Consider the following 25,390-nt stretch of genomic DNA (forward strand, 5'->3'; position numbering starts at 1 on the left):
GCAGCAAGGGTTGCTGGCTCAGTTAACAAACAAAGGCATTGACCTGGATAACTGAGTTTTTCAAAAACTAGGATGCATTTCCTGAGATGCTACCATTGTGATGCACATGATGTTTTTACTGCATTCTTTCCACTAAATCCACTGCTCCAAAACACACAATGTCGATGGTGTGTTTATTAACTATTACTATTTAATGTTGAATGACTGCTTGATAAATAAGCATGTAATAATTATTACTATTTATTATTAATTTATTAGTTATGTTGAATGTCTGTGCTTTGGTAAATAAGTGCAGTGTTCAATTTATTTGTGTGAAGCATGTTGAACAAAAGGTTGAAAGAATGTGGTGTGAGAGTGGGGAGTATTGTTTAGTTTAGGGAACGGCCCTGTTTTCAAAGTACTATTCTCCAACTCAACATCCAGGGCACCTCCTGTATCTGAATCTGGAAAAAAAAACAAAAACCTTTGTAGTGCACAGAGGCATGTAGTACCAAACACAGATTACAGAAAGTCTGTAGTTTAACTGGCATCTCTTCTCTCAAATGCATATAACTATTCTTTTACTCTGAAGCATAACATTTTGGGTTTCAAATTAACAGTGAAAAACTTTGTTTTAGTAGGTGACTTCCCTTAAATGTATAAACATGAATATACAAATACCTTTATATGAATATAAAATACTGGCATATAAGTGGTAACTAATATTTGCTTTCATTTAGGCCTTTTTCCTTTCTTTTTAAAGAAAAAATAGTGATTGATTTTTTTTTTTTCAATTACAGAGCTCTAATGAACATATTTAAACCAGTTTATTGTATTTCTGTTAATTCAGGCAATACAAGACATGGTTAAAAGTTTGGAACTGAAACAAGACATACACACTTGTAAGTCGAAATACAAGAAAGAAACGAAAGAACAAGGTAGGGCTAACAGAGTCTAAAGTCTAACAATGTACTTTAAGGCCCCTCAGTTTGGATCTTAAAAAACTTTAAGAACACATCTTTGATTTCTCTCATTTCTAGCCCATTCCATCCAAGAAACAAAACGCACACAATACTGAAACATACCCATGACAACATTTCCAAATGTGAGAACTATTCCAGCATCACGAGAGAAAGCTGACCCAGTATACTGCTACACTATAAGATCAAAAGGCAACATTTTTATCAGTTGTAAAAGGAACAGACCAAAAGCATTTCACTAGTGTCCTCCCCTTCTGTTAAACCTCTGTCACACTCAATAGGGACTCCTATGAACGTTTACAAAAACACAGAGAACCACACTCAACAGTGAGTGAAACTAGAGATTCCCCCATACCCGGGCTTCTAACTACAGGAAAAAAAGCACACAAATTTGTAAGAGATGGGAAACGGGGCTCGCTGATTAAGTGCGCCTCGCAAAAGGGATGCGCGCAGAGGAAATCGGGAAAGAGGCATGAAAAACAAAACATTAGAATCTGTAGTTCAACAAATATTCTATTCACGTACATGTTGCATATGCAAACGTATATAAAATGCTTTATAAAAAGATGCCACTGAAAAAATGGGAGTATTTGTTGCGTTTGACATCCATGGTGCTGATCACATGTCAGTAATCCATTTAAAAGGTCTGATATTAAGCAAGATCACTAATTTCAAATGGAAACACCAGGACAAATATTTTCAGTCCCCCAAAACAATTGGCAGGGCTGAGGTTGCCCAACACGAAGCACTATAAATTATGGTGTGGGATTTTGCTAAAGGCACGCTGCCTTGAAAACCAGGCGACATTCGGAAAACCTTTTGGACATATTCACTTCCACGGTAGAACTGTTCAAACCGAAAGAGAGAAGACACTGGTAGTCTCGGGCACCCGAGGTTGTTCAACATTTAACTGTTCCATCCCTGTTTTGAAACTGAGGTCTGCGTGAAGGATGTATGCTTGGACCAGGACTGGTTTCGCTAGCCTGCTATTTTTGAGGCAGATGTGCTGAAGCACGGTAAGGGAGGCGGTTTAAGAAAGCTCCCCTTGTACGTAGGCAGTCCATAACACCAGATGTCCAGATCCATAGAGACTTCTGGAAGTCTAGTCAGAGGATGCTGGTTCAAGCCCTAATGAAATACACCGGGCTCTGCTCGCACTCTGCTGTTCCTTGGTCTTAAGTGGAAGACTCAACAATCCCTTCCTTCATGCCCCAAATAAACTGCTGTTTTCAAAGCGGTTTTAAATTTGCAGAGAATCGATAACTCAGTATTCTTCATCTGTGCTTTTATCACTACTTTTATGTGCGTTTTATGTGCTACAGATTCTTTTGTTTCAGTTGTGGTGCGCAGGCGTTAATTTCACACAGCTGTCACGCTGAATGTGTCCAAGCTGTCGTTAAAAAAAAAAAAAAAAAGTCCTGGTCAGGTCGGTGAATTCATAACAGGAAGACTGCCAAACAAGGCCGTCCTTAAAGCCAAGCACCATGATTGTAGCTTCATGATCCACGCTCCCCCTTCTCAGGTGAGGGATATTGTCCCAGCTACCTGGCTCATTAAATCCGGCGATCGCGATAAGAACGCATCTCTCATGAGAGCTGTTGGGAACAAATAAGACATGACCACAGCTTAGCAGGGAAAATACTCTGCATTTCAAGAACAAAGTCTACAAATCATACCTTTATCAAAGGTTTATCCAAATCTGTAATTAATCTCTCACTGTGTCCCCCCTCCGGTAGTAGAAAGGCCAGGGACGTAACGATCACTTTGCCGGGACTTGTGATAGTACTATAGTAAACAAGCCCTCTAGTGGCTACCTGCGGTATCGCACACTGTCTGTGTCCCTCCCAGCACGGGGTCTAGGTCTGTCAGCAGCTGGCTCGACTTCCAAGACACGGGCTCCAGCTCGTCTGGACCGTCCAATAGGCCCGTCTGGACCGGAACACACACCCATTGAAAACATTCAGTCCATGCAGACCTCGCTGTTGCTCATACTGTGTTGTGTATGCTGTGTATCTTCTTACCAGAGAGCCATGACTAAGCAGTAGCCCCTCCTCTATGGAACTGTTCTTTTGTCTCTTCTCCCAGCTGGTGGCTAGAGAGGGCAAATCCTTGTCTTCCATCAGACCCCTGTTTAGCAACAGCAGGGCGCGATGACATGCGTCAGTACACGGTGTTCCTTTAGTTTACATAACTGGCCATAAAACTCGCTTGACGTTGTCCGCTGTAGAAGTGACCGGCTTGTCAGCTGATAAAGGCCGGCTTGTGTTACTCGCTGGCAGCATGTCATCTGCCCGATGTGCCTACCTTTTTCTCGAAGCTGCGCTTGGTACTTCATCTGCCTCGGGGAACTGGGGTAGGAAGGTCAGCTGGAAGTCATCGTCCATGGAGATGTACGGCGCTAGCATTTCCAAATCCATCTCGTCCATATCCTGCAAAATCCCTACGTGAGGAATTTGGCTTCTTCGTTTCCATCACCAGTATGAGCGCCATTGCTAGCAAAGTTAACGAACACCAGGCGCTAACCTCCATCGGCCCTTTCGGAGACGTGCTCTCCTCCGGTTTAAGGGCGAAGAACTTCTCCACGTCGCCGGTGTCCATGGGTGACTCCTCACCGGAGCTCTGCAGGGCAGATAAACGCCATTACTCAAACACGGGTCAGAACGTGAAGGGAGGACATGGCAAAACTAGCACAGGGAGAGGGTGTCGGGACGCACCAGTACCGGTGAGCCCGGGGATGGGCAGTCGAAGATGGGCGCGAGGAGCTGGCGCAGTCTGGGGGAGCAAAGGTCTTTGGGGGATTTGGGCATGCCGTTGGGACTGGCCGGTGGGCCGAAAGACAAATCTGTGTCCTCTGCAGTAGCAGGAACAGAAAAACAACAAGAACAACAACAACAAAAAAATGTACCACCACAAGAGGGCGCATGAAACAAGGCTTGTCGAGCAACAAGTGTGATAAAATATGAGCTGCTTTGCGTTGACGCATAACGTCAGTGGTGACAGCCAAAGCTGCTATCACTGCCAACAAGAATATAAAGTACAGCATCTCCCAGTTGACAAGATGCAAATTATATACTGCAATTATCTCAGAACACGAGAATAACTGGCATTACTTCACCAAATAAAAATAAAAGTGGCAGGATTAAATTTCCTTTAAAAATTTTTTTTTTTTTACAAGAGAAATAATTATTTTGGAAAACTACAGTTCTCCTTTAAGAGCTTGTCTGACTTACTCGCTTACTGTCAGCTGAGGACCTGAGAACCTATTCGTACCATAACTGGGAAATGACTTGGTCAGACCTCCAAGGTAACCTGAGGAGTGAGGGCGTGTTAATGGTCCACCTGTCAGCGGTATGACGGCGTCGCCTGGGGCCGGTGCCAGCCGGAGCAGGTCCTTGGGATTGTCCTTCAGCGTGTGGAAGAGCTCAGAACTGCTGCAGTCGCTGCCGCAGTCGCTCAGCCGGTCCTGCAAGTCCTCCACCTCCATCACGGCCGGGCTCGGAGCCGTCTGCTCACTCCGTGTCTGCTCCACAGAGAACACCACGTCCGCCTGCTCCACCCCGCTGGAGACAAAGAGGGACAGCGCTTAAGACCTCGGTCCGGTACGCGCCGGAGTTTTGATGGTCACTGTTTACTGGTTCTTGGTGAGACTGGCAGATATGCAAAAGAGGAAAGGATCACAAAAGAAGGTCCGAGTACCTGAGTATAAAGTTGAGGCACACCACGGCCTCGGGCTGGGAGGTCTTGCTGTTGTAGAGAATGGTGGCCTGTGTCTCAGCCCATACGAAACCTCCGTTCTTGGCGAGGAAACGGTACTGGTTGGTGCATACCTGACCTTTGGTGAGCACTATGGAAAAGCAGAACACATCAAATGTCTGTCCAAAATTCACTAGAAACTAAACACTTTGGGTTTCTTTTCTTCACAATTCTGAATCTTTTGTACTGCCATCTGAACTGTGAATATGTGATATATTAATTCCCAAATGTAGTACATGTGCCATTGTAAGGATGATCATTGCCAAGTTTTATTGCCTATTCATAACCATTGTTACTTACAGATGTGCAAGCTCTTTGTCACATGATCAAAATCCAGCGCATGGAAAAACTCATAGGCAGATCGGCCAATCAGCTCTTCGGGTTGGTATCCAACAAGCTCAGTCACCCTGTGAAGAGAGTTCCTTATAAACTATTGCTTTGGCCACAAGTCTCACAGTACTTTATAAAGAGATCTGTATAAAGTCAGCCACTATTTCAAATGAACTTTGGCTGGTGGTCCTGGTGTCCCTGTGTGTCCAACAGGTATAAAATGTTCAGGCATTATTTATAGAAAGCCGGTTAGGAGCCACCTTATCTAAAAATAGCTGCACACTAAGTTCCCACTCTGACCACAAAGGGGTGACTTTGAGCAGAATCCATGGGACATGTGACATTACGTTTCTCCACCCTAGATAAAGGCAGCCTCTACTTCTCATGTAAGAATTCACCACTCGTCCACTGACAGTAGCACAGCAGATTATATAATGCTGTAACAGAAAACTGACTTTGTAAGTGGATTTCAAATCAGCAAATAATGCATGTCTAAAAGGGTTAAAGAAACAGTGGATTAAACTAAACAAATTGCTCTTTGTATGTTTCCTGCAGTTCCCATTTTAAAAAGCAGAGAAGTAATGATGTCATCCTCCAGTTTTGTAACAGAATTTAATAAAGAATTTATTAATGCTTCCATTTCGGAAGCAGTGAGGTGAAACACTAGTGACCTACTGAAATCACCAACTGCACTACACACTATACAAGCCAACTAAATTCAATGAGAAAAACATGGTTTCTGCAAGTAGGCTCCGCAGTTATTCTTAGTACTGAGAGCACAAACACAAACATACACACACGCGTGCGCACACACACAAACACACAGACAGAGTCACTGCATCCTTTGCCAAAGGAGATGAACAGAGTTCAGTCCTTCAGACAAACATGCCTGACCTGCCAGATGACTGTGTGGGGCTCATTTTAGTATGCAAGAATGTTTCATGCTGTGTGCAACAACTGCTGCGCAGTATATCTTGTTAATCTTTATTGCAGTGTCGAGCTTTTCAACACTAATATCACAGATATCGCAATTTTACACGAGCCCTCTCACACAACACTGGAGTACGTTCTTCTGAAGATTCCTGACCTACCTCAGACATTTCTACGGAGTGTCCTGTGGGTATTTTAAAGAATGCAATGCAACAAGTGTAAACAATTTTGGTCAAAGTAACAGACCAGCTTTAACGATGTCACATTAAGGCAAAGCACGCTGCAATTCTACTATATATAGCAGTATAACCAAATGATACGACCGCGCATCAAATAGCCCTGAGGCACGAGGCAAAGGCCAGGCACAGCCCTGTTCTCTCACCGGCCGTCGCACTGTGTGAAACTCAGCTCCATGGAGTGGCGTGTGAGGAAAGTGCTACTATCCAGGGGGAACTCCACGCAGCCTGGGTGGGGGATGGGCTCACACAACAGGATGACGTAACTTCCGACGGGGGAGGAGCCCTCCGCGTTACTGCTGAATGTCTGGATGTGGCCTTTGCAGTGAAGCACCTGGACACCGAGCGGAACAGAACAGAAAAGACCACATTTCTGAAGCCCACTGCTTGCAACCCCCGTTCTGAATAAACACATGAAACCGGCTGAAGTAGTTCTAGTTGGCTGACTAACTGACCTAACTATTAGTGCGAGACAGATCAAAGCAGTCTCCTGTGTGGTATTACTGGAGAACTCATCGCAGCAAGTTCTGCTGCAATCTCTTCATCAGACCTAACAAACATCGACTGTCGTAGGCCGTTTGGTAATTACCCAGCAGCTGGCCTGAATCCAGAGGCAAAGGTGGCACTTCTACAACAGTCACGCTGAAGCAGGACTGCCTCAAAATACAAGCGATCTTGAACACTATTCAAATCAGATAGCTAAGCACCCATCAGATGTATTAACATTTTATTAACAGTTTTTATTAACAGCACGCAAACCTATTACAAATTATAATCAGATGGCTATTTTGATGAGGCAATAAAAAGAATATTGCTAACTGTAAAATTCTTATCTGATGATCAGTGTTTCACCCTCGGCAAATAGAACTATTGAAACACGGTAATTGATTGGGATTCCTTCGGTCTTATCTTGACCACTGTTATTGTCTAAACAATTTCCCCACCACTGACCAATCAAGAGCGAGCACGGCCAAGCATGCCCCCCATCCCAAACACCAGCACCAGCACGTTCCACGGCTGCAGGATGTCAGGCTGGGAAGAACAAGCTGTTGATGCAAACACTGATAACAGCAGCGCTTTTGTGGTGGACACTGTGTGGGGTGGGTTGAGAATTCTACACGACTAGAACTCACATGCTAAACTTGGTCTCAGGACGGCGAGCTAACGGCGCAGTGCACAGTTACCTTCCAGGCGGCGGCCTTGATGTTCACGGTCCTGCCGCGGCTTGTGAGGGTGCTCTTCATCCGCAGGAAGAAGTTGCACTCCGTACACCTCTCCACCTTCTTCTTGGAGAGGCCTGCAGGAAACAGCACAGGCTGGGATTGACTTGGCCCTCTCGATGCCAGCAACGTAGTCCACACCGGGAAGAAGGTGTTACCTGGTTTGGTGGTGAGCAGGTCTCTCAACTCCTCTTGATCACAAGGGTGGATGAAGTCATACACGCTCTGTCCGAGCAGATCCATCTAGACGACAGCATGTTGGAAATATTCAAGGAAAAAAAATCAGGACATCCCATTTTTCAAAAGGTGATTAAAAGGATTTGCTTGAGGTATGTCCAAGGTTACATAGGAGAGCTACTGCAAGACCCAGCGTCTTTGAAGCTGTTTTTTTTTTTTGCTCATGGCTCTGTTTTTTTTTTGCTCACGGTACTTTGGTCAAACATGCTCAAATCCACCCCACAAATCCTTCTAGACTGCAGTACCAATTTAGCTGAACCTCTTGGCAAAATGTCCTTAGTGAGCTGACTACATGATCCCAGTATAGACAGGCCACTATTCCAAGTCTGTCAGTAGCATATTAATCCCTGTACAATATGTACTATAACTAGGCCTCTTGCAGCCTGTGTGCTGACTTTAACATGTTTGTATGTGAGGGGAACCAATCGGATCTGATGTTGGTAGCAGTGGTATCCACTGCACCCTGGGGAGAGTTCACCCATCTGAGGACAAGGCCCACCCTACAGGCTGCACTGACCTGGTTGATACCTACGAACTTGCTGACATTGTCGGAGAGGAAGACCATGTCTCCTTCTTCGGTCATCACTAGAACGAAGCCGGCCAGAGCCTGCTGGTAGAAGGTGTCCGTGGGGTCCTCATCCACCACCGTCCCTGGTTCCACCTTGACTGCCGCTGCAGGAAGTGACAGAGGTCAGTGTTCGGCAAGGATGCCAAGGCCCATACGGGCGCATTCAAGCCAAGTCTAGTTTGGACAAAGGGCAAAAGTATGTCTGATCGCTGCAGAAACATGTCGGTGAGCGCATGTCATGGAGCGGCGTGCCCGAGGGCTTACGGGGGTGCAGGAGCTGCCGCATGCGCAGGTAACTGAGGGTCACTCTCATGATGCCAGCTTTGTCCAGGTGGGAGGTGACGCGGCGGGCCAGTGGCAGGGAGTGGGCCAGCTCGTAGAACACCTCCGTCTCCTGGCTCCGCCTACAGCGGGCTGCGTCGCGTGAGCGCACCTTGCGCAGGTCCGAGCTCGGCCTGGGAGGGCAGAGGAAGTAAAGGCAGGATGTGAAGGGCTCTGGGAATGCTGCGATAAGACAAGTGATAGCCTGCAGGAACAGTGAAGACACAGATGCCAAGCAGACGTGAACTGTAACAGTTCTTGAGTGCAAGTTATCCCATAGAAATAAGTCATTCTGTGTGGGTGCGAATAATTTTCCAGTGAAAAGGTGTCTCTGACTTTTCATGTTGGGGGAAAAAAATGCCAATATTTTGCACAAATACAGCAGATGGCTTACAGCCCTTTAGGTTCCATGGTCTAAGAAGACCCCCCACCCCCCCAGTCAAACCTGGACCCCCTCCAGCTCTCGTTAGAGCAGGAATGGAAGTAAAAGAAAGAGCGAAAAACCAGAAACAAGCCAGAAGCCATGAGCTGACAAATCTTTCCTTCTTTTTTGTTGCTAGTTTCAGCTTAACCATGCTGCACTTTATAATGTTCCACTGCCAGCAGTTAAATTATTTTCCAGTCAAAAAGATCTGCCTCAACTCAAGGAAAACAACCCCTTCTAACAGCGCTCTCGCTCCCCTCCCCCACACAAGCACAGAAGCCAGTCTTGTAGGTATGTTAAAGCATCAGAGCCCATCCTCCAGTCCTCAAATGTTTCACCCTTGACCCCAGCACCACCCTCTGGAACTCCAACTGCACTCTAAATATGCTCCAGGGCCCAGCGTAGCCTCCACTTTTAAAGAAGACTTTTCTCTTTAGATGCACACTAGGTTGACAGAATGCACACCCAAGATACACAGCTGACAAAACACACAGATTCACATTCATCAGATATCCCTCTTCACGAGTGAATGCACAAAGGATTTTCTATATGGTCACAAATGTGTCAGATGTTATTTTCTGCAGGTTTGTCTCATGCTTGGCACGTGTCCTTGTTACGACCGAGGAGCTCACGTTTCAGGCTGCATGCAAACACCATCTGCATTTTCATTAAATTCTATATGCTTTCAGTAAGTTAATCTCTCTACATTTCCTCCATATTTGTTATGACAGAGCTTGAGGTCAAGGAACATTTGCCAGCTCATCCTGTGCAGACATCATTAAAGAGAGCAATTCTGTAGTGTGACCTTCCTTTACACCAGCGTATGGGCTCATGGGTGTGACCTACCAGCATTTAGCAGCAGGAAAGCCCAAAGCAAGTAAGTGATGGAAGTAAGTGACCAAACTCTTAAACCAATAATCCTTAAGCTTCTCCGAATAAACAAAATTCCTGCTGCCAGCACCCTAGAGGTCGCCTCAGGCCAAACCACTGGCGCGCTTGAAAATACCCTTAATATATCTTGGACAGATATCCACTCAGGACCACAGCACTACATGACGCCTTATGGAAATGTGACAATCTCTTAGTTTCATTGATCCTGGAAACTTTGTTCTTTGGTTTGCTGGTTATCACATGACCAGCCTTTTCCATTGGAATATGACATCCTTTGTAGAACTCTCAGAATCTTCAGTGTTTCCCATCCAGTCCTCATGGACTTCCAGATAGTGCATATTCTTCCCCAGCTCCCAGCACACCTGTCCCAGATATTCACTGCTCTTCACTGCTTGCCTCAAGCAAAACCCCCAAACTTCCTGGGAGTCCCACTCTGGAACCCCAGTTTGAAGTTTAAGATCAGAAGTTGCCAAAATAAAAAGTAAATACAAATGTAGAAGAATGCTAATACAACCACATCCAAGTCCCAAGTAAAGCCATTCCTGCCTTCCGCAAGGCACAAGCATTTTGGTGACAACACCACAGCAACAGGATAAATGTGTCACACTTGACCAGTGTGGACCGCGGAATTAAGGCTGAGTTTAGCATCAGTTTAATATGTCCAACTTTCTGGACCCTTTCTGGATTAGAATGCATAATAGGACTATGTTCTGCAGCTGCAGCTTAAAAATATTTGCTGTTGCAGAACCAAACATTTGCCTGCCAGTGGACCTGATTCATGTCTTTTGTACAAATCTCACCCAGAATAGAATTCAGCAACACATAAGTTGCGCAAGATTTTTTTTTTGGTGCGTGTGCGCGCCCAGAAAAAACATGTCAGCAACATGCAGACTAAACCAAGAACATTGTATACTGCACTTATGCCTGCTAAACTTGGGCAAAGCATCACTGTGACTGCACTGCTGCATATTAGAAGTAAAACAATGCTTTGTAATATATTAAAACACGTTGGTTAAAGACAGGACTGAACTTCTTTTCTTTAAAACTATGCTTATTAGGTCACATATATACAACAGACAACTTATTTTAGTTAAGACGCTTACAAAAAATATTGAATTTAATATTTGTTATATCAATATTAGAGAAGCCAGTAATGATTAACAATATATTGGGCCAATTGTGAGAGTGTAAATCTTCATAAGATTCCTAAGTGATCCAGGAAGTGCAGAGTAATTTAAAAAAATTGTTCTTCCTTAGGACCCAAGCTGGTGAAATAAAAACCAGACAATGATCAGGGAGAAAAAAAAGAGAAAAATGTGTGTGTGTGTGTGTGTGTGTGTATATATATATATATATATATATGCTGAGTAAACAGCCGTTTTTAAACAATTATTATATAATTATTACACAATATTATTATCAAATAAACAATGGGAGTTCATTTAGCATTAAAAGTAAAAATAAAAGCCATAAACCATGCCTGATATAATTTCCCCCATTAAAATCCTGATATCTGTACTTCACCATGATTTGCTACAGCAATAATCGCATGGCTTTAATGTCTGAATGTGGGGCTGCGAGAGTGAGCAATGTAAAAAAGCCGAAAACAAAGCACACAAATAAAGGCTCCTCCTTCGTAACAGCCTGTTTTGTGCTATCGGGTGTGTGTTGTTGCGCACACGTGGAAATAAACCGCACGCCAAGTTGCGCGGCATTCTCCTTCAACCGCCATCGTTTAGGAACACAGTGTCCTCGTACGCACAGCTGGCGCTAAGCCCAAACTTTCATTGGAAAGTACTGACTTGTTGTGGGCTTCTTTGAGAGTAGCGCGGACCTCGTGGCTTCCACTTTCTGGCCCGGGCAGGCATCTGCGCCTAATTCTGTCCTCAGTTCCGATCCAAATGGTGAGCAGTTCAGAACCTCGATGTTATCCGCAGGGTTCGAGTGACTTCAGGTGAGAATAGTCATCAGTTCACAACAAAGATGAACATGGAAGCGGGCTACATCAAAAGAACACCATGTACCCTGCGACCGTCCGAGTACCCAAACAGGCTACTTTTTACCCCCTACTAACCAACTCTCACAACGAAGGTTCCTTCTATACAAACGTTTGCCTTTTGATATGCGTAGACATTTGTCGTCACTTTTTGTTTTCTTTCATGTGCTACATGTTAATGATGCTCATTTAAATGCACGTTTTGATATTTGGGGGAAAAGATTTAGACACAAACAATAAAACATGTTAAAACAGCACCCATTTCCCAGACGTATTTTAATACCGTTTTTTAAAATCATGGATTTAATTTCTGAATTTTGCCGCAGATTATTTTGCACTCTTGACGGTGTCCAATTATACACTGCTATAGCGTTAATGTAAAGTATTTATACAACTATTCCTTTTTGTTTCAGTTTATAGGGTATATAATCGAATCTGCTACCAGTCCTGGTGCGACTGCTTTGTTTTCTAATATGGGCTACGCTGTTATGTACCCGTGTATTTTTTTTTTACCTTTGCCCTGTTAACTTTTCAATCTAACACAAAACAACCAAAATAAATCTAGCGATGTGTGGATTGTAGTCGTCTTTCTAACCAAATGGGGAGAGGGATTGAGAAAACTAGCTAGTCAGCACTGAGAAACAGCACACAGCAGGACTGCTGTGTTAACCTTGCAGTGTGCAACACGTAGCTCTCTGTAATTCAGAGCTCTTCTTCCTGCATATAATGCAACACTAAAGAGAATCGCATGCAAAATACTCACCTTTTAGGCCCAGAGTCCATAACGGCTCAGGTGAAGACACGCAAATTCCAATATGAGTAATCGTAGCGAGCCACAGTCTAGCTGGACAGGTTCACTCTTAAAGGGTTATAACCTCAGAGTTGTTTATCACGATCTTTAGAGGAGGCGCTTGAAGAAAATGCAAATACTCGTTTATCAAAATAAAAGTCACGGTGAAAGGGGTGGGGGAAAAGAATGTTTACAGGAAGAATAATTTCAGAAGTTCTTTTTTTTTTGGTTTTTAGTATGTGTGTATCAATCAATCAGTCAATAGATTAATCAATTAGTCAGTTTATTTTCAAGAACATAGGCCTATAACCAGCTAGCTCATAATTCCACATACATTTGTGCATATGCATATAAGAATTTGGTTACAAACAAGTCAAATTTACATTAAATTTAATCATGTATACATAATACATGTATACACACAGAATATAGAAAAGGGATAAAAATTGATAATGGTGCATTACAATGACACAATGATCATCATCTCTGCATTACATAATGTATATATGTTAGTTTCCATGCATACAAATATGCAAATATATACAAAATCTGTGTAAATATTATGTGTTAGGGAGAGATCATTTAGATATTTATTGGCCTGCTGGATGCTGACATGTCTTCCTTTGGTGTGAACCATATACCTAAATATTTATAGCAATTAATTATTTCAGTCTGCTCACCAGAAAGACACCACTTTTCATTTTTGTCAAGAATGCTGCCACTTCTTCTAAAAACATGATTTTTGTTTTAGTCAAAACTAACTACTTTTATACCATAAGAAATGCAAACGCTTTCCAGCTGTACAATTTGTTTCTGTAATCCCCTGTGTCTGCTATAATTGTATCATCAGCATAGAGTAAAATCAACAACTCTGTTATTTTCAATCTGAATATCATTATACTTTTCCTTTGGAAAAGATTTGTCTTGTTCTGGTACTACAGCTAAAATATTTTGTCAACCCATTCAGTCCTTTCACACCTTGTACTCACAAGTTGTGAGTATACAGACTTCAAGACACTAAAACCCTTTCAACAAATATCATATACAATACAGAAGACTATGCTGAACACTGTCAAATGCTTTTGAAAAAACAGTGAATATACAATATATTTTACTTTTATGCTTTGTAATGTGTTTCTAAACAGGTGATGTTAAAAAAAAGTTGACATGAAACTATACAAGTAAAAATATTATCCATTGTGAAATAACCTGTCCTATAGGTTATAGAATCTATTGTTGTTCTTCATAGAATCTATTACTTTCTTCCACAAAAAATAGTAATCTCTGATTCAAAATCTTTCTAAAAATGTAACCAATGACACAGAGCACTGAAATTCCTCTGTAATTTTCTGTATCATTTCTGTCCCCACTCTTGTATACTGGACAGATTACATCTTCACACCAAGTTTCAGGGAACTCACCAAGATGTAATACCTTGTTATTTAAAGAAAGCATAACCGGGCATAACATATGAAGACATGCCTTCAAGATTTCAGTGACAGTGTCATCTAGACCTTGTGCTTTTCCATTGCTCAGTGTTCCCTTATTTTATTTTTTATTTTTTGAGTAGTGTATAGTTAAGAAACAGAGATTCAAAAATTTATGTAATAGTAGGAAAAAGTACCATTACGCAAATGTTTTGATTAATGTGTTACAGGATAATGCACAACAGCAGTGAAAGAAAATCAATGGCTCCCGTGTCGTCCACCTGTTCTGTGTTATTTGTAATCATCTTGAGTGTATATATGTCCCCTGTGTTGTGGTGCATGTTGTTGGTGTTTAAGGTGTACCAAGCGTGTGTGTTGCATTATATGTATCATTTGTGTAATGAATAAATGTCTGTTTAATCGTGCCCCTTCCCCGCATCCTGTTTGCAAGGAATCATCATACTCACAATCTATCCATTTCAGTCTTATCCAAGGAGTTGCATTACTATTTTTTTTCTTAACTGTTTCTGAGTCATCCAATTTTATCCTTATGGGAAATAATAAGTGCAGATGTTCGGATATAGCAACATTTAACATCTCAAAGTCCAAGACATAAAAGACATCCAAGTACAAAATGTTCACTAGATACAATAAAGATGTTACTCACACTGCATCCAATTGCAGGCAAAAAGGTAAAATTACCATCACTGTCTTTGCTCATTCATAATATGGACATTTTAAAGTACAAAACAAATTCAAAAGAGAATAACAGTATAATATGACATAAATACAAACATGTATTTATGTACATATACACAGATAGTATGTGTATAGCTCTTATACTATGACTCCTTGTAATGTATAATTATTTGTATAGTCACTTTATGAACATAAACATTGTACCTATATTCACTGGTTAATTTTATTAAGCACTGTATACTTGTCTTATAGCTACATGTTATTTGTGTACAATTACAAACTAGTAATTGTGTTAGCCTAAATCATAAATCTTCCATTGTCTATTCTGTTCACTATAGGTCAGTTAATAACCACAGACTGACTGTTTATCAGGTTGTTAACAGGGCTACTACTGATGTCATATTATATTGTCATAATAGCATGGTTGTGGGTGTTGAGCTATTTAGCAGACACCACATTTTTGCTGGGGTTTTTACACGCCAGTGTCACCCTTGGATAGATAGCAGTCTTTAACTACAAAATATCCAGCCTGCAATGGTTTTATGATGCAATGGTTTTATGACGCCAGTGTCACTCTTGGATTGATAGCAGTCTTTAACTACAAAATATCCAGCCTGCAGACTAACCACCTATACAGAGTTTACAAAGTATACAGAGGATTACTAACACAAGTGGTATATGCCAAAACGTAGGCTACACATTCTGTACACCTGTAAGGAAGGTATTCCTAATAAACTACATGGTAATTAATGCACACCACACACACACACACACATATCCATTTTCAAGGAAAATCCCCCCTATATATATATATATATATATATATAAAGAGAGAGAGAGAGAGAGAGAGAGAGATCTAGATATCTATTTTCAAGGAAAATCCTCATTGTAGCGTGTGTGTGTGTGTGTGTGTGTGTGTGTGTGTGTGTGTGTGTGTGTGTGTGTGTGTGTGTGTGTGTGTGTGTGTGTGTTGCTATGGGTTCTGCTTGTGGTTTAGCATGGGAGGAACTTTACCACTTTACCATTACCAGAACTCACATCACTTCTTCCAGAATTAGTCAAACACTATTATATCTCAACTAGAAACTTCTTCGGATTAGAGAGAGAGAGAGAGAGAGAGAGAGAGAGAGAGAGAGAGAGAGAGAGAGAGAGAGATATTCCAAATTGTAATGAAGTACACAGAGTTTCCAAAAGAACAGAATGTTTGGACAGAGGTCCTTCATCAGCTGTGCAAGCAAGTTAGTAGTAGGAGGAGCCAGTTTATATAAGAAAAAGTCGATGCTTAAATTATAACATTCATTCCATGGGGTTCTAAAGTTACAAGAGTGTAGATCAGTTCTTTTTCTTTGAATTTCCTCATTTCATTGCTGGCATAGCAACAACTGGCAATGCAAACAGATTTGTCATTAATGCAGTGTCCATTAGTATTAAAATGCCTTGCTACTGGAAATGACAAATCCTTCGTTCTGCTGGTCCAAAGCTGTTCAACAAACCGATCAGCAAGCCTTCACTTGGTTTCTCCAACATAAATCTGATTACATCTCTTACAAGTAATACAGTAGACAACTACCACAGCGATGCATGCGGTGGAATGAGTGATAACAATTGATCCTTTTGTGCCAGTTATTTTAGTGGCTGTGTTAAATTTACATGGAGCACATCTGGAGTGGTTGCAGGCTACAGTACCGCAGCCATTATTTAAATGGTCACTTATCTCACTCTTGACAAGCATGACTTTGAGCATGTTATGTCCCATCTGTAGGAGATTAGTGGAGGATCTTTTAAAAAGGGAAGTGGACTCTGCACCATATTGGAGGATTCTGAAATATTTAAGTATAATATCAGCTACTGATTTATTTATAGGATGATAAATCAGCACTGATTGAGTACTAAAGAGCACCAAAATCCAAAATGTAATGTTATCCAGGTAACAGTGGAATGGATTTTGATAAATGAATGCATGTCTATGATGGTATCAGTCCCATCTAGTAGGTTAAACAAAAGCACTCATCCACTGAACATAACTGGGCTACATGCCACAGCTCAGCCATCAGCTGATGCAGAGTTAGCACCAAAAAGGTCATGGTTTGGTTATGGAAATGTAAAATGAATGCAGACTATATACAATTTTATCACCAGTGTCGTTTATTTTGTTACTTTTGCTAGGGTATCAATTTAACATGATTTTTGCACCGCCTCATTCTTATTTACTACGCAGCTGAATAAAACAACATTCGGTGAAAAGGCTACACAGTTACCGATTTATAACGTTAACAGCATGATTAAAAGCACTATGCACAGCGCTGTTGGTCGGTCGTAACCGCAGAAAACTACAAGTCCCTGCACCTCTTCTCGCGTCCTTGCTCGGAACAACATCCGGGTAAGCGAAGCTTTTCCGCGCCTTTTCACTTGATGGCATTTTCGATTTGACCGACTGTTGGGCGAAAGTCCGACAGTATAATGCCGTTTGCCTTAAATGTGGTCTTAAAAAAACGTTTGTGTCAGGTGCATCATATATGTTTTAGTCTAAACAAACATGTTGCTGCCATCTGATGTGGCGAGACTCGTACTTGGTAAGTTCAGTCAGATATTTCTGGACTACATTGTTTGCATTGCATGCAGGTAAGTAGCTAACATGGCTAGCTAGGAGCTAGTCCTGTAGACACCCTGAGGGACCCTGGACGCAAAACACTGTCACTCTTTATACTGGCCTAAACCATCATGGAGTCACGCGTTTTAAGCCTCGCGTTTTAAGCCTCGTGTAGTCGTCTTAATGGGACCTGTCATCATTGTAGACCACCGCAAAGCCAATTTCCCCCTCATTTGCCGTAGGATACCTCCAGCAAGAAGGACTGACGGATACAAGTCGAGCGTTCATCCATGAAAGCCCTAACCTAAGGGAGTATGCCGAACACAGCTCCGAAGACGGGGCCATCCCTGCCTGTGTGTTTGTACGTGTTTATCTCTTACTTGCATCACGATTGCTAAAACAGTGCTAGATAGCCATGTATTTAATTTTGTCATCATGACCTGTCGAAGTGGCAATGTAGTCCTACGATATGCTTAAATTAGTGGTGAGTCTTGCTCACTTAATTTAATTATAATCTGCCAATCTTGTTTCACAGTCTCTTTTTGGGAAAAACCTAACCACAATTTTAAATGAATACATTGCTGTCAAAGCAAAAGGTTGGTGTCACACACAAATAATAACTTCATATAAGAAGTTACACTGTAATAGGAATCCTATTACTTATTGTGTCTTTATTTTTTGCATTTATTTTACAGAAACATGTCAGGAAAATCAAATACCAGCCATGATGACGTCATTATGGAAAAAACTGGATTTCACTCTCAACCAGATCAAGTAAAATCTGTAGCAGTTTTAAGTGCGTTTGTGTTCGGTGTTGGGTTTCTCTGTGAAAAGACCAATAGTTGGATTCCCACTTTTTTGTTCACAGATCTATGCAAAACTCCCCCGCAGTTCAACATATCCAGAGGCGTAAGTTGTATGGCTGCATCTAGAATAATTCATTATGTCCAAGTGCTATGTTTACTGTGCACAAACCGTTCAGAGTATATTCAGAGTCTTTAGGATAAAGGCCTGCGTCCTTGTGGTGTTAACAGTTCGCACACAGAACGGCATTCAGAACATGCGGCGTCAGAGGGCCTTGGCGTCCTCGCAGTCTCCTGGCACTGCGGGCCTGACGGTGTCTACTCCTGGACACTGTGTTGGCAGTCCTGTGGCAGTTCCTCAGGGCATGCTGGGACACTCCACGCCAGTATGCTACACCTCCCAGCAGACCAGACCCTCAACAATCAGTCTCTCTCAGCCAGGTCAGGACTGCATGCTGGCCTGGTTATTAGGGCATTCTATATTGGTGTACACCCTTTTTTTTAACATTATTTTCTTTTTATACAGGAGAGTCAACTTTACAAATAATCGTCCCTGATCACAGAATTGCCCCAGGACCACTGTCTCCAGCCCGCAGGAAATGGTAAGACAGAAGCTTTCTGTTGCTGTCATGTTGTACTTGACTTTCTTTGTAAGCATGCTTTGGGTATGGACGAATAAAAATGGATATTGTTCATGACCCAGTCTTCAGGTGTTCAGTTAATACTAGTCTCAAGGCCAGTGAATTAGGCCTTCATATTCAACACAGTCACACAAAGGAATCGTTTGACATAAGGAATTCTTATGTTCTTTCAGTGACTCTCCAAGGCGAAGGGGTGGGAGCCAGTATGGACCTAGCAGAGGCACTGCTGTGACCAGCAGCCTCACTGTGGAATCACACAGCCAGGAGGCTATGACGGAGAACCTGTCTGTGAGCCCAGATCAATTTTTTTTTGGTTTCACAGTATTGCTTTAAAGCTGACCTCCTTAAATTCAACAGCCAATAGACACTAATCTGATCAAATACATTTTTAAGATCTAATTACTTGGCTTTTGCTATTATTACCTGCAACTGTTAAATTCCAAAATATCTTATTCTTTCATTTTTTCTCATGAAGGAGTTCGAAAACTCCTAGGATTTCTAAAATATTTAAGACAAAATTGAATTAAACAAAGGCATTTAAAAAATCATAGTATGTGAAATGTAATAATTCCCAATTTTGGACTTTTCTTGTTCTGAGCCACTGGATGTTTTTGCCCCATAATTCGTCTTTGTAGCAAATGGTGATCGAGAATGCACGAGAAAAGATTCTGAATGACAGATCCTTACAAGAAAAACTTGCAGAAAATATCAACAAAATCTTGGCAAGGTAAACAATTTCAACAAAATGCAAAGATCATTTGTTATGATTATCACTTTTCTCTGTGGTGGCATGACATTGAAATAATTATTAACATCATTTTTAAAAATTCTGTGTCATCACATTAACAGTGAAAGCAGCCCACAAACATCAAAGGCTGTGTGCAGCACAATAGAACAGGAGCAGTCTATAGATGAAATACTGGGTCTGCAGGTAAAGGGCGCATGTGTTCATCTACTCACTTTCTGTATGTTTTTGATACCATGTGGATGTAATTATTATTTTTGGCAGGCAGGCAAAATAATACCTTCTCTAGCTTGTGTGTATGCATGTGTTTTTGTGTGTTTCTGCAATAGTAAAACATTCTAATGCAGAACAAAAGCAAGATGTGGCTCATATGTTCTTTTGTATTCAGGGAGAAATCCATATGACAGATGATGCCATCCAGGACATTCTGCAGCAGACGGAGTCGGACCCTGCCTTTCAGGCACTCTTTGACCTCTTTGATTGTGGTAAGACGTTGCGCTGTATATATGTGGTACAGTCATGCATATCTCATGACACAGAACTGATATGCCTGATATTTCTAATGTCTTGAATCTCGTTTTCACATGGAATGTATGTAAAGTGTAACTCACACCTGTGCTAAACACTCACTGACCAAACTGGTTGAAGGTAAATCTAAGATGGCTGAGGGCGGGGAGCCTGGTGATGGCAGCCTGAGTAACAGCGCACAGGAGAGCGATGAGCCAGGCCTTGGGGAGAGCGCTACAGACACAGGTAAGTGTCCTGGCAGGCTGCCCAGGAGTACTCAATGAACCTTGGAAGTGGCCCCGTCACTACGGTGGAGGTGCGTTTGTTGTGGTTCAGAGAGTATGGACCAACAGTGGGGAAAAGATAAACTCATTCTGTTGTAGCACCATGGAGCCAATTAATGTGCTTATAATATTTTATAGAGCTTTATTGCATGTCTTTTAAAATAAAGCTGAGTGTTGTCTTTAACGGACAAGTTTCCTGAATTTTAAACAAAGTAAAGTTGCTTTAAATAGTCTCGTGAGCCCTGCCGTGACTGCGCAAGGTTGCTCAGCACCAGATCAACGATTGTGTTCATTCTTTGTCATTTTGAGGCACTGGACAGCAAGATTCCACATCAGGAAGAGAAACCAGCACAAGGAAGCTGAGGAGCACGAGCCTGCAAGTGACAAAAAGCAAGAGGAAGTCATGTGTTCCTCTCAGCGCCGGCCAGCTGCCTCTGCGTACGGCTCCCAAACGGAACGCAACCGCAAGAGGAAGCAGGCAAACCAAAAAGGGAACGGGCAGCAGGAGCCGAGTGTCATCCCGGGGTCAGCTGGTAGTAGGGGTCGGCTCCAGCTCAAGTGACCAGTTGCATAACAAGCCAGGTCAGAATACGTCAAGTGCCTCTCTGTCTGACGAAGCAGCAAGTATGGAGACGGATGATCCAACGAGTGAAATGTCAGAAGCAATAGATACTCAGCTGATGCCCCAGACAGTCGATCGGGAGAGCCCTCAGACCAAGGTCACCACCAAGAGGACAGGCAAAAACATCCTCGTGTCTGACGAGCAAGGTGAACGCACTCCCAGTGTTGGAGCAGACGCCTCAGGAAGCATGTCTGGTGCAGAAAAGGGGAGTACAGCAGGAATGACTGGAGAGGGGAGGTTGGGAGCTTTCGACACCACTGGCCAAAGCACCAGCGAGCCCTCACGCCACAGGTCATCGCACAATACGGCCATGTCTGACGAGGCATCATGGCAGCAGCTTGCAACAAATAACATTCCTTTACTTGACACATGCACACAGGAAATGGGAGGTGGCCCCGAGCAGGCTCCGCCCAGCTGCTCGGGGAGCTTTTCCTCTAAACTTTCGGTTTCAGTTGCTCACAGTCCTGTGGCGGTCTCCGCCCCCTCAGCAGCTGTCCCTGCCCCTCTAGCAGCTGTCTCCTCCCCCTCAGGAGCTGTCTCCTCCCCCTCAGCAGCTGCCCCTGCCCCCTTAGCAGCTGTCTCCTCCCCCACAGTATCGGTCTCTGCCCCTTTGGCAGTTGCCTCTGCCCCTGCCCACTTTGCAGTTGTCTCCGCCCCCTCAGCATCTGTTCTTGCTCCTTTAGCGTCGGTCCCTGCAACTGTTCCAGTCTCCTTAGCAACCGTCCCAGCCCCCTTAGCAACCATCTCTTCTCCCTTAGCAGCTGTCCACCCCTCATCCACCGCCTCTGTTTCTCATCCCCAAACCCCGGAACCTGACCCGAGCAAGATAGTGGCTCTGAAAATCATCATCAGCGACGACCAAGAAGAGCAGGCCAGTGACCCTGCTCTGAGCCAGGCCGTATCCAGCATCACCGGCGACCGTATCCCTACCATCTTCCTCTCGTCCCCGGCCAAGTCTCCGCCCAAGGTGCCGCCCACCCCCCCCTCCTCCGTAAGCCCAGAGGAGACTGCACAGGCGGTGAGCAGCCTGCAGGGGGCGGAGGCTGCCTCAACCCCTGCCACGAGCATGCAGCTTCTGCACGCGCGACCCAGCAGTCAGGAGACTGGCTTCATCAAGCTGTTACCCGCTAACCCGCCATTTGGAGGCACAGGCGGCTACTTTGTGTTGACGGACCCGGCAGCCGCAGGTGATCAGCCCACCGGTATGATGCTGCTGCCAGGGGGTGGGGCACAGGGATCGTCACCTTGTATGTCACATTTGCTAGCCACGCCCCCTCGCTCACGCACTGTTGTTCCCATGGCAGCAAATGTGCCTCAGTCCTTTTCACCCGGTGAGTCACAAAAGTGCAGATACAGCTGCGTTCTCTATCAGTCAGATCGGATATTGAGCTCATACAATGTGAGATTTGACGCATCTTTTATGACGTTGTCTGCATGCCACCATCGTTGAGACTTGATTTCTCTTGTTGGACCTTTTAATCTCTCTCTAGCATCATCTATCATCATTTCCTCACCGGTTCAACCTATGCTGCACAATATGACTGTGTCCATGTCTGTCTTTGGACAGGATAGCACAGGAAAACTCACAGTAATACCCAATCAGGTATGTCACGCTGGTAAATATTTTCAGTGGAAATTAAGCATTTAACTTCTGTGGAAGTAAATTGAGTTTAGTTTAAATTCAATTAATATTTGTTGTACAGATGTTGGCTTTGCCTGGTCCCACATTGGTGAACCAGCCTGTGAAGATTGTGTCCAAACCTAAACTTATGCCTAAGGACAATGTGGAACTGGGTAAGACTTCAGCAAGAAAGGAAAAACCACACCATGTTGGGGGCATTTTTTAAAAACGGTTAAGGCGTGCATCGTTCTAATCTAAAAGAGACTTTTATATTTTTAGGTAAAACTGGTATATCTGGTTCCAGTCCACCTTCAAACATCTCTCAGAGCTCAGAGCAGCTAAAGAGTACTACAGGGGTGAGCCCAGGTCACAGGAGGATACTCTGCTTTGATGAGAACGCTGGCCAGACGAGGACGACCACCAGATCGACCTCCACTGCCGCTTCCCTTGGTGTGAAAGAACGCACCAGGGCAGAGCGCCCCCAGCCTTGTGCTTTAGGTTCCAGTAATGGAAAAAGGAGGGTAAACACAATAAGATTACCAGAGCAAAGTCAAACTTTAGGGGCAAAGGTATCTGAGAAGGCTTCTGTACACCAGCAGCAGAAAGAGACCGCCAAAGGCATGATGACAGAAATGGATGCCCCTATCAGCATGTCCTCAAACAGTGCTACTACGCAAGATGCCCCCGTTACATCAGAGCCAAAAAAGAGGCCACAGTCCTCGCCCAGCACAGGAAATGGCATGGCGGCGCCGAGTTTAACATCACCTTCTCAGAGCCCCAGGCCCAAGCTTGCCAGCACCATGACGCTGGAAAAGAGAGCAGCGAAGATGCCGGAGGGAGCGACGGAGAGCAGCACCTCGCAGGACTCGCCCGGCGTCACCGCCAACAAGGAGAATGAGGTGGAAGGCGGAAGGCGAGAGGCGCAGCACGTGGCTGCCTCTTCGGTGGAGAGCTTTGCGTCCTCCGCGTTGAGACCCCCTGCGCCTGTGTCTTTGGGGAAACCATTATGCAAGACCAGCCCGCTTACCAAGCAGGCCGTGGAGATGCTACAGGACATCCAGAGCCAGAGTCCCACCTCCACGCCATCCAGGAGGAAGGGCACCACCTGCCTGGACCTTCCCCTCCCGAGGACGCCCGGCCCAGGCCGCATGCAGGAGGACTCCCTGGACGGGCTGAGGACGCCGTCGAGGCTGAGGCAAGGGCGGGAGGCAGAGGGCACACCGAGGCACCTGCCGCCTCCCGCCACCCCTGACCTCCCGTCCTGCAGTCCCGCCAGTGAGGCGGGTAGCGAGAACAGCATCAACATGGCCGCACACACGCTCATGATCCTGTCGCGTGCGGCGAGGACGGGGGGGCCTCTCAAAGACAGCCTGCGGCAGGAGGAGGCCGGCGCGGCCAAGTCCAGCGCTTCCAGCAGCAAGAAGCGCAAACACACTGAGCTGAGCCCCGCAGCCAAGAAAGAGCTCCAGCTGTCCAGCTCCTCAGGCAGTAAGAAAAAAGCTCAGGTGAGTGGCATTTGATTTGCTGAACTTTTATTGCAGAAGTATGCATCCACAAACCACAAACTCAGACAGTTCACGTCTGGGTGAATTTGTGTCAACATCCTAGCACTTCTGACAAGAAGGTCTGCCAAATGTTGTAAATGTAAACGTGGATTTTGAATTATGAGTGAGGCCATATGTAACCATGGAGGGATGTCGCCTCCCAGATGTGGCCAGTAAACTCCCCTATGTCTCGCAGAAACGTAAGAAGTTGTTGGACTCCTTCCCACGTGATCTGGACGTGGATAAATTCCTGTCATCCCTGCATTATGATGAATGAGCCGGCGCTGTTCCAGGAACGGTCCCACCTATTCCAGACGCGCTGATAAGCCAACTGCAAATCTAACTGACAGCACTTTGTCTTATTTTAATGCCTCATGTGGCAGTTGTGTATAATTTTGTGTGTGGGTGTGGGTGTGTGTGGGTGTGTACACATACCTTAATATCCCTGGGACAGTTCTTGTACAGTTTACTTTTTGCAGTCATTTTGACATAACATTGTACATATCAGTGCAGCACCTTTAAAATATATTATTTATGTCCCCCATAAATTAGGTTTGACAGAGTTGATATTGATATTGTATATATTGTAAAGTAGCTCAAATGTATATAAAACTCTTTCTTTGCTTTACTTGTGAATTAACACCTTTGCAGTTCTGTTAACAGTTCTCCCTCAAGGGGGCGTCATTTTATAAAACAATGTTAAAATTTCTAAACAGAAGTGATAGTCGTATTATTATTTTACTGGCATCATTGAATCACTTCCCCCGAGGGTGAAACGCACTAGATCTTTGCACTAGAGTCAGGACCAGAAGACACCCGATCATAAACCATTTTACGTGAAAAATGATTCCATTATGACCAAATCACCTTTTGTATATTAAATGACAGGTCACATTTTCTAGATGCTGTCCTTGATATTTTGCCTGTGGTTTAAAACTATCTGGAGAGAACTGGGGTCAGATTACCTATTATTATCAGTGGGAGTGTTCTGAGAGCATGAGAAGGGCAGTAATAGAACCTGGTGACAATTGTATGATTTTTATTTAAGTGTCAACAAGCCGAAGCCCATCTATGCGTGACACGGACCTGTGCCTGTATCTCCGGCCTGCTCTGACGACCCGTTTGGCGCGAGAGAGCAACAGGACGCGCTGAACACCCAAATTGTTCCATGCCCGAGGCCGAGTCATGTTTGAAACTGACCAGAGAGAGAAGCTGTTTGTTCACCATCTGCTCAGGGATTATACAAAATTCC

The 25,390-nt window shown here is 43.9% G+C and overlaps 2 protein-coding genes across 6 annotated transcripts; one reads left to right on the top strand and one right to left on the bottom strand.

The window, feature by feature from the left end:
• Positions 1-791: 791 nt before the first annotated feature.
• On the bottom strand, positions 792-12,785 carry hif1al (hypoxia inducible factor 1 subunit alpha, like). Of its 5 annotated transcripts, none has more exons than XM_081700318.1 (15): positions 12,629-12,785; positions 8,498-8,688; positions 8,198-8,337; positions 7,587-7,671; positions 7,393-7,505; positions 6,355-6,542; positions 5,013-5,119; positions 4,656-4,803; positions 4,230-4,519; positions 3,674-3,810; positions 3,483-3,578; positions 3,264-3,388; positions 2,981-3,086; positions 2,774-2,888; positions 792-2,554 (listed from the first exon to the last, which is right to left on the bottom strand). In XM_081700318.1, exons 1-15 carry the CDS (start codon positions 12,646-12,648, stop codon positions 2,478-2,480), a joined length of 1,938 nt encoding a protein of 645 aa, XP_081556444.1. In that variant the 5' UTR covers positions 12,649-12,785; the 3' UTR covers positions 792-2,477. The 5 variants fall into 5 exon arrangements, with proteins under 5 accessions (XP_081556444.1, XP_081556445.1, XP_026853556.2 ...); XM_081700319.1 differs by having other exon boundaries at positions 3,680-3,810; positions 4,299-4,519; positions 8,183-8,337; XM_026997755.3 differs by having other exon boundaries at positions 4,299-4,519; positions 8,183-8,337.
• A 4,410-nt stretch (positions 12,786-17,195) lies between these two features.
• Positions 17,196-25,035, top strand: npat (nuclear protein, ataxia-telangiectasia locus). Its single transcript, XM_026997746.3, has 17 exons — positions 17,196-17,354; positions 17,614-17,732; positions 17,907-17,967; positions 18,067-18,145; positions 18,240-18,280; positions 18,406-18,615; positions 18,701-18,776; positions 18,989-19,103; positions 19,451-19,542; positions 19,665-19,746; positions 19,949-20,045; positions 20,209-20,313; positions 20,661-22,304; positions 22,464-22,576; positions 22,677-22,767; positions 22,874-24,099; positions 24,335-25,035. Exons 1-17 carry the CDS (start codon positions 17,318-17,320, stop codon positions 24,413-24,415), a joined length of 4,269 nt encoding a protein of 1,422 aa, XP_026853547.3. The 5' UTR covers positions 17,196-17,317; the 3' UTR covers positions 24,416-25,035.
• The last annotated feature ends 355 nt before the right edge of the window (positions 25,036-25,390 follow it).

The sequence above is a fragment of the Electrophorus electricus genome, chromosome 17 (genome assembly GCF_041902795.1).
Source record: "Electrophorus electricus isolate QZ-2024a chromosome 17, ASM4190279v1, whole genome shotgun sequence".
In the NCBI taxonomy this organism is placed as follows: domain Eukaryota; kingdom Metazoa; phylum Chordata; class Actinopteri; order Gymnotiformes; family Gymnotidae; genus Electrophorus; species Electrophorus electricus.

Excerpts from the sequence above, each read along its gene's own strand:
- hif1al (XM_081700316.1), bottom strand. The coding sequence starts at position 12,648 with ATGGACTCTGGGCCTAAAAG. Across the intron at positions 8,338-8,497 it reads GCGGCAGCTCCTGCACCCCC|CGGCAGTCAAGGTGGAACCA; the intron begins GTAAGCCCTCGG and ends CACTTCCTGCAG. Across the intron at positions 2,889-2,980 it reads TGCTTAGTCATGGCTCTCTG|ACGGGCCTATTGGACGGTCC; the intron begins GTAAGAAGATAC and ends GTTCCGGTCCAG.
- npat (XM_026997746.3), top strand. The coding sequence starts at position 17,318 with ATGTTGCTGCCATCTGATGTGGCGAGACTCGTACTTG. Across the intron at positions 18,281-18,405 it reads AGTTCAACATATCCAGAGGC|TTCGCACACAGAACGGCATT; the intron begins GTAAGTTGTATG and ends TGGTGTTAACAG. Across the intron at positions 22,305-22,463 it reads GCCTCAGTCCTTTTCACCCG|CATCATCTATCATCATTTCC; the intron begins GTGAGTCACAAA and ends ATCTCTCTCTAG.